Source organism: Monopterus albus, unplaced genomic scaffold (assembly GCF_001952655.1).
Source record: "Monopterus albus unplaced genomic scaffold, M_albus_1.0 scaffold52.1, whole genome shotgun sequence".
Lineage (NCBI taxonomy): Eukaryota > Metazoa > Chordata > Actinopteri > Synbranchiformes > Synbranchidae > Monopterus > Monopterus albus.
The window spans coordinates 1,702,706-1,712,181 of record NW_018127932.1 but is presented as its reverse complement, the minus strand read 5'-3'; the positions used below and the strand labels follow the sequence as shown (position 1 = coordinate 1,712,181).

At 40.9% G+C, this 9,476-nt stretch overlaps 1 protein-coding gene across 1 annotated transcript; it reads left to right on the top strand.

Annotated features, from left to right (window-relative positions):
• Positions 1-3,901: 3,901 nt before the first annotated feature.
• LOC109961202 (arylsulfatase I) lies at positions 3,902-7,221 on the top strand. The gene is given in 6 exon segments (XM_074527639.1): positions 3,902-4,203; positions 4,975-5,307; positions 5,403-5,606; positions 5,608-6,132; positions 6,134-6,383; positions 7,147-7,221. Coding segments are annotated over 6 exon segments (1,689 nt in total).
• Positions 7,222-9,476: the final 2,255 nt, after the last annotated feature.

Below are 9,476 nucleotides of genomic sequence, written 5' to 3'. Positions count from 1 at the left end.
CAAGTCCTCAAAAAGCTCTTTCAGAAAGTGAGGACCAGTATTTTTTTCTTACAGAGTGAGGACATTTTTGGAAAGTGAGGACATTTTGACTGTTTCAGTCCTTACTATGCAGCAAGTACAAGAACACTCACACATATACACACATCGAGCTTGTGTATTGCCTTTAATCTTTGATGAGTCAAAGCCAGCACTTACTCTCCTCGGGGGAAATGTTTCATAGAATGGAACGGCCCAACCAAAAATGACTGTAAAGATGAGGAGGATGCAGAGAAAAAGTTTATCTAAAGTTTGACAAGTTGACATAAGGCCACTAGCCTACTGTCTGTAGGTGATTTGTCTGATGTGATGCGACTGAGTGGTCCACCACCCCCTCAGCCTCATCTTGTCAATCCTTCACAGAGTAAGGTGAGGATAATAAGGAGTGGATTGAGTTTCTGCTGACTGGAGGGAGGGCCTTGAGTATTTCAAGAGCAGCAGAGCAAGGGTCACTGTCAGTGTGGCCTGCATTGTTGGTGGGAGTGATGATGTTTGGGTGATGTCTCAGAGTCGAGGTCAGTCAGTTCCCCTGATGTACTGAAGAGAAATAAACATAAATGTGGACCACCCAGCCTTAGAATACACTGTCTGCATGTGGGGGTGTTTATAGAATCACACAGTAATGGAAAGTGTCAATTCAAAATGCATATAGTATAGTACTATATACTATAGCATATAGTATGAAAGTATAAATATGTACAAAGAATGAGTGCCTGTTTCTTCACTTTGCTGGTTCAGTAAGATGTTTTGATATGATTTGAAGTCCTATGTTTCTGATATATGTTTATGTTTCTACTCAAGTATTTATCTTGCTGACAGTGAGCAAGCTACAGTACATACTGTTAGCTTTAGCTAATTGCAGTTATATAATTGTGGGCATAATTTCAACTGTTGTGACAGAGCAGTGCCATCAAGTACAACCTGATTTTAATGAGCGCTTGATAGGCCACATTCCTGTTAAATCATCATAAGGGTTCATTTATTGAACCTTGTGTTGCTGCTCTTTCTTTTTAGCCGATACTGATCTCCTGTATCACGTATATAGTGGACTATTTGAAATACCCAAAAATAAAATCTCAGAAGAGGACCTTTTAATATACAAATAGTTTTCCTTATTTTTATGTTTGATGATAGGCTTGGAAATGTAAATCATTTTCAGAGGCAGTTTGACACACACACACACACACACATCAACTTTAGCTCCAGCACAACTGAGTGGCTCCACATCAAGTGAGTCACTTATTCATCGTCATGAATAAATCACACCCACTGCTACTCTCTTCTACTTTGCACCACTGCCTTTTCCAAAACACACCAACACAACCCCACACACATACACACGTTGGCACAAAATACACACTGTGCAATACACACTGGGCTATACAGTACATTGCATCCTTTGCCATACACAGATACTCCAACCAGTTTAACCTTTGTTGCACTGCAAAAAGCCTATTTTGCTAGGTTTGACATTCATTGATAACTCGATGTGCAGCAAGCCCTGAAAATGCAGCAAAAAAGAAAAAAAAATCTCTTTACTGTGAAAGCTGAACCCTGTTGCATTGCTTTTATCATGTTCATTTCTGGCATTGCACAAATTTGTCTTTTCTTTTTAAAATTCTGCTTTCATCACTGTGGGCCTTTAACATGCACCTCTGCAGACAACACATTAAACAGAAAAGAATTAATACCATTTTCATCTTTTTGTGTTACAGCTGAAATATACAGACAAGTGATATGTATAACACAATATACATATTGATATATATAACATAGTCTCTTGCCCTCTGTACTCCTGAAGAGTACATTTGTCACTTTCCATTTTATAGCCTCTTTCCCACTCCTCTCCTTAGCTGTAATATAGAGTTCATGCCACCCCGCATTTCCCTGAGCCAAACTGATGGCTACACCCTGAGACCTAAATGTACATACACAGCAAGACAAAGTGCCTGCTCCTTTCATGCCACTTTGTTTATGCTGTACTCGCTCATTGACATTATTGCTTCCTGTTTCTCTGCTATCTCTCCTTTTCTCATTTTTCCAGCACCCCCTGTCACTTTAACTCTTTTAATGTCATATATTCCTTTTAATATGTTTCCATTTTCGACCAATTCTTTCATCTAATCCACTTCGATTTACCATTTCCACTCCACTTTGCTGGCCTCATTCCTACTTCATTGTCATACTTCCCTCTCCTGCCACAGATCTCAATCTCTCAAGCATATGCCTCAATCTCACTGTGGGTGGAAAGCCTGTGAAATTTCCCACAGGGTGAGGCAACAAGCTTCTACAGCATAGGAAATGGACTCATATCTGAGGCATTGATTTTCTCTCAGCATTATGGGAAGGAGATGGTAGAGAGGTGAAGGTTAAGAGCCCTGCAGTCGATACACATTCTCATCACAGCACCGGATGTTCTTCCATAGTCTGGTTGGTTTCACTGCCTCGGCACAGGCAGTGATTGTTATGGGGTGACACTATTAATTGAGCAGTATCAAGCAACAAAAGAAAGATGACAGGGATTGTTTTATCTTCATTAGGGATTTACAGTATATTTGGAATATGATTTACAGGAAATCACAGTTGAAATATTATATGTAGCGGTAATAATATTAATACAGATTTCTTTAGATGTATTGGAAGGCTTATTAAAATAGTTACTCTATGAAGCAAACTAAATGAGATGTTTTAAATGTCATAGAATTAATGCTATTATATCTGGTGCAAATGAAAAATTTAAGTTCCTGTAACATTTTCAAATGAATGACATTTATGGACCATTTCACAGCAGACATTTTGACTCATAAACGCAGGGAAAGCGCAGCTTGAAATTACATTAATGTTCATTCTGGTCCAGAAAGTATTGCAGTGCAGTTCAACAATGAATAATGTTATTAGTTACACCTGTGACTGACATCTCAAATAATCTGCTGTTAGTTTCAGTCCATGTGTTACCTCCCTGTATGGAAAGATGCTATGGGATATAAGAGAAAATATGTTACCTAAGTGTAAAATCAAGTTGAGGTTTATGGGAGGTTTGTAAAGATTTAGCAGATGCAGTATAAAGTGTTAAACTGTCAGCTTTAGAGCAATGTTTTGAACACATTTTGTTCCTGTACATTTTTACAGAGCCAGGTTAGCTGTTTGCTTCTGTTTCTAGTCTTCGTGCTAAGCTAAGCTAGTCGGCTGCAGGCTATAGCTTCATGAGAGTGGTATCTATTTTCTCATCTTATTCTTGGTAAGAAAGTAAATAAGTGTATTTCCCAAAATATTTCATTCTTTCATCAGCGGCATTGCTTTATCAGGGTTTTATTCATACTATTATGAACTACTATTTCATATTCATTGCGTCGTTGTTTTCACTGTCAGTTCTCCTGTGATGTGAGGACAGATATCTTTATGGCCAAAAGCTGACTAATTTTACTGATCTTAACTTTCTGCAAGTTGTTTTTCTTATATTTAGTTCTTTATACCATGATTTACAGAAGACTACATCAGGGTTTCAGCAAAGAAGACAGTGTGTGTCTATACTGGCCTGCCTGCATGTGTGTATGTGTATTTCACTTGCCCAGGTTTTCCCAGCCATCATGTGACATGCCTGAATGTACACAGGAATCTAGCAAGGTACTGCAAAGAGGGAAGCCTCTCTCAGTCTCTCCCTCTCTCTCACCCACACACACCTCTACTAAAAGTCAACATTCCATACTCAGTGGATAGATTGGAGCTTTGGACACACAGATATTCTCATTTTTCTGCAGAAGCAAGCCATCTTGAGATGTTTTGACTGAAGAATAAGCAAAAATCACAGAAGAAAACAGGCAAAAGACAGTCTTTAGTAGATATTTGCTACAGAGCATTCCTGGAGATGAGGACAGGACTCTGCTCAACATTTTTCCTGGTGATTGGGGCGACTTTGCTCTCTGGCCTTGGCTGCCTAGGTGAGGCAGCGTCTCAAAATGAGAGTGTCAACACTGAGGAGGTGCAAGGCCCCAGGCCTCACATTATCTTTATCATGGTGGATGACCAGGGTTACGGAGACATTGGCTACCATGGCTCAGACGTCCACACTCCTGTATTGGACCGGCTGGCAGAGGAGGGGGTCAAACTTGAAAATTACAATGTCCAGCCTATCTGCTCACCATCTCGGAGTCAGCTCATGACAGGGAGGTGAGTAATTTCCATACATCATTGTTCTGATGAGAAACGTTTTTTAGTTAACACATCTGCATCTTGTGATGTAATTATAGATGGCGTCAATTTTTTTTTTGTCTTGTTGTAACATATTTAAGGGCTGATTCAGTATTGGGAAATCTTCCAATACATACAAGGACAGAAAGGAATAAAATGTTACTATAGTACAGTACTGTACTGTAGCACCAGGATCCTCCACTAGAGTATTTATCTTATCTAATCACTAGAACAAAATCTATGTTGTAGTTAAGGATGGATATAAATGATGCATAGAGAATATTTTCCTTCTCAGTCCTGTTTTACTGTAATAAAATCCTATTTTTGAAACTTTTGATTGATCATGATGTTGGCTACAAAAGAACAGTTGATCTGTTTTATTGACTTTATGTCTTCAGGATGCATACTGCTGAAGTATGGCGCAGAAAGCTGTCTCATTGTATCAATATCTAAAACTGATAAGCTAAACTTAATCTAAACTTTAAAGGGCAAATCCACAATAAAACACTACAAATAACTGTGAATAATAGATAAAATCTAACACTGGCATATTCAGTGCAGATTAGAGTTTTTTGCAGGTTGATGCAGATTGGATACAACAAAAAGCAAAATTAGAGCTCCTTATCACAAAATAATAAAGGTATACATCTCTTAAACCATTTCTGACATTTTCCATTATTGTGTTATTATATATAACTTATCAAGACAGTTTTCTTCCAATCTTCTCTTATACTCTTCCACTCTTGCCAGATATCAAATTCACACCGGACTCCAGCACTCAATCATTCGACCACGTCAGCCCCTTTGCCTGCCTCCGGACATCCCCACCCTACCAGAACGTCTGGCTGAAGCTGGATATGCCACACATATGGTAGGTAAGTGGCATTTGGGATTCCGCAGGCCGAGCTGCCTACCCACAGGATGAGGCTTTCAGAGTTTCCTGGGAACACTGACTGGCAGTGGAGACCACTTCTCCTATCAGAGCTGTGACAGTGCCGAAGCTTGTGGATTTGACCTGCATGAAGGAACCAGGCCTGCCTGGGAGATGACCGGTAACTACTCCACTGTGCTGTACATAGAACGGTGAGCATCAAGGTATAACTTAAACAGATTTATACATACAGAGAGACAGACATAAAAATCTTAAAAACCTTTCAATGTTGCCTCTGTCCAACCAGAGTGAAGCAGATCCTGAGGAGCCACAGCCCCCATAAACCACTCTTCCTCTATCTGTCCCTTCAGGCTGCCCATACACCCTTGCAGGTACCAGATAATTTTCTGCACCACTATGATTCCCAGGGCAACCGTCTCAGGCGCCACTATGCAGCCACGCTGAGCTGCCTGGATGACGGGGTTGGTCAAGTGGTCCAGGAACTGAAGACTAGTACTGATCTACTCATCTGATAACAGTGGACAGCCACTCTTTGGCGGAAGCAACTGGCCTCTGAGAGATGGCAAAGGGACCTACTGGGAAGGGGGCATTTGGGCTGTGGGCTTTGTACACAGTCCCTTGCTGAGGAGGAAGGGTGTAGTCAGTAGAGCACTAATCCATGTTTCTGACTGGTATCCCACATTACTGGGGCTGGCAGGTGTCCTGCACTCCCACCAGCACCTAGATGGTCATGATCTGTGGTCAACTTTTAGTGAGGGCCTACCCTGTCCTCGTACTGAAATCCTTTTCAACATTGACCCAGTCTCCAGGAAGCCTGAGGAGCCATATGAGAAGGCACTTGTACTCAACGGCTTTGGGATCTGGGACACAGCTGTAAGGGCTGTGATAAGGGCTGGAGACTGGAAACCGTTGACAGTAAATGTGGGTGATGGGGATTGGATACCACCACAGGCTCTTCCTGGTGGTCCAGAACAGTGGCAGAAACTTGAAAAACGACGCAATGAGCTGGGGAAATCAGTTCAATGTCACCTCTGATCCTTACGAAAGGTCAGACCTGGCAGAAGCTCGTCCAGAGGTAGTAAAACATCTTCTGACCAGGCTGGCAGAGTATATCCAAACAGCTGTGATGGCCAGAAATCCACCAGATGATCCCATGGCTGACTCTGAGCTCCATGGAGGGGTGTGGAGCCCTTGGCTGGTCCTGGAAAAAGGTAGTCTAGAGGAGGATGGCCATAAAGAAAGGATGATGAAGATTAAGCACTGCAAAGTATGCAAATTAAAAGCCCCTTTAAGAAAGTGGCATCGCACCTGCAGAGGAACACCTTGTTTTTTTAAGTGTCTTACCTAGCAACATCAACTGGACAAAAGGGTTCAATATGCTTCAAACAAGCTAGGTTGTACAAAATGCCATCTAAACACATCTGAAGCCAAAAGTGTTAATACTTGTTTTAAATAGTCACAATTCAAATGCAGGTGAAAATCCCTACCACTGAAGAAAGAAGTTGGTCTCAAGTCAAAGCCATTTGTTGTGTTGGCCTTTGTTGCGCACATAAAACTGGTAGATGTAGTTGTGTGAAGACTGACACAAGAGAGCTTGAGAGAAAAATTTAAATACTACATATTTATTCACACCTGGACATTTGGTCATGTGTGAAGTTGGCATGCTGGCAGTATGGCCACATGCCATGGTTTTGGAAAGTTGGACACAGCCAAACCCAAAATCAGACGTGTGGAGGTAGGGGGATTCCAGACACTGGCATCAGGAGGATGTGAAATGAAAAGGGAGATAGAGACAAACTAACATGCAGACTGGCAGACATTCAGGTAAGTCAGACAGACATGATAGAGGTACAATCAAACACTGAAGGTCAGCAGATAAACCACAGCCTGACAAACAGGGCTGTCGACTGACTGAGCAAGCTGACTCACTTACTGTCCTGCAGCAGGGTAACTCTGGGCCATGTTGACCCAAAGGAAGCAGTGTGCGTCACTGTGCATGCATGTACTCTTGAATAGTTTTATTTGTGTAGATAGAGTGCATGTACGTGGAAGTGAGGCTTGAAGAGAAGCGAAAAGGAATAAAGGCACAGAGAGTGACCTCCTGATGTCTCATGTCCATAAAGGCCAGATTTGTGCAGTATACGACTGAGAGGACTCTTTAAAGATGGCACAGAGACACCCACAGCTTTTTTTTCCTTCAAATGTCGCCTTGTTCCTTTGTTCTTAGGGGTTGTACAGAATCATTTCTGCTCCTACTGTAGCACTCTTAAATGTTATTACTTACTGTCTTATATAAAGCTGAGAAACAGATTTAAATAAAATTATGAATGCAAAAAAAATCAATGTTAGTAACTGATTACATACATTTTCTGCAGAAAGTCATGGACCAAATGCAGCTTTATTTTACTGGTTTGTAATTATTTCCTAAGAATGTTCAAGTCACTACCTGGCCATACCTTTTTAATTTGGTTTAGATTATGGGGAAAGAAATCGTGTTAAATTGGGATATTCGCATTTAATTCAAAATAATTGCCATTGTATCACTGTAGTCGGTGCACAAGAACTGAGCACAAGCAAAGTGGCTGATGTGTTAAACATTAATAGATTTATTATTTACAGCTTATAAACCCTTTTTTTTTGGATGTTAATATCAGAAGCAGTGCCACACACAGCAGCAGCAGGGCTCTAGACATCTCCCCAGTGGGCTGATAATGAATATTCAGCTGTCCTTCTTCACCATTTTTCTCCCTCTGGTCAACTCTTATATATGCTTCCTCCTCCGTTTTCATCTCCCTCCATTCCTCCATTTGTCCCTCAGCTCCTTCTCTCTGCAAACCACTTTCTTTCTCATTTCGCTCCTCATCCTACTCACTTGTTCATTGCCACTTGGAAGATCCATTTAGAAGTATTAGCCATGTTTTGCTCAGAGCTCTTGGGCGTACAGTTAAATAAAAAGAGTGGAGGAGGTAGGAGAAAGTTCCCTGGGGGCTGCAAGGGGCTATCATGGCTGAAGTGCTTGTAGCTCCGTAAATTTTGTATTTTGTTACCATCAGTGAATCTCATTAAAATACTAAAATTAAGAGCTTTTAAATGTGTTATATATAATTAAAACTTGAATACCAGGTCACTGATTTTAAGAACTAGGTGGGCACTAGTTTTTAACAAACATTACTCAAACAAGAGTAAATTGTGCATTTCTTTGTGCCTATTTTCACACTCAATTATTAGTTTACAGCAGCAGCAGCACCGTACACTGTAGTGTATGTGGGAATGACTCTCATCTTTATGGGAAGTACTGGATGTCAAACAAAATAAACTTTTGGTTAACACTAGGAATGTTGCTCAGAGACTTTCAGCATCCTTTCCATGTGAGAAACTGGTGAAGATAAGATGCCCACACATCTGATTCCCAGTGTACTGTGATGGCCTGCAGAAATAAGGCACCGTCAGATGATTAAAATCATGGAGGAGGTTTCACACAAACACACACACACACATGAACACACAGTGCTATCCAGTGTGTGGGAGAGAGCTGTCACATCCACTGTTGGATAATCAGCTGAAGGTAAGACTAACTTCAGAGCTTAAGATTCTTTGGTGAACTTGTGAAGTTAAACACAATAGACCCATGATACTGTTTAAAATATAATTTCACTTTTGTAATGGACATTGTTTTACTGTACATATGACTGTTGCACAATGAAAGTAAATGCAGCCCTTTCTTGACACTCACTAAGACAGAGCGGTATCAATTTAATAACTGACAATAGATCCACTTTAATGTACTTTACATGACAGACTGTTCCCAAGAAAACTATTAAAAATTTGAAAGTTTGACCCCTGGGTTGTTGTGTGACAAACACCTCAGACTCATAAGTGTTGTAACTTTATTGGTTTGTGAGGGAGGAGACGCCCTTCAAAAATCCGTAGAGCCACCAGGAGCCAAGCTGAAAACATTCTTGTTGAATGAGTCATCCCCCTTGAGTCATTTCCCCTTTGGCCTCCATAGCTCCGCAGCACTGTAATTACTGTATCATCGAAGAGCTCCTGTCCTGTTATGCTATGTAAGGCAACAGTGTGACACCACTTCAAGAACGCATCTTGAGATCCAGACACACAGTAATTAATCAGTTGTGGAAGAAATACTCCACGGTGTAAAAAAGCCACAAGTAAAAACTCTGCATCCAAAATTTCACTTAAGTATATAAGTATTACAAGCAAAATTTACTTGTCAGAAGTACTTATGTCATGATTCCAGTCTCAGCCCTGTTAATTCTTCCGCTGTCTCCTGCCATGCTAAATCTGGCCACCAGATGTCCTCAGGCTTTCTTCCCTGCTCCATTCACCTGCTCATCTGTCT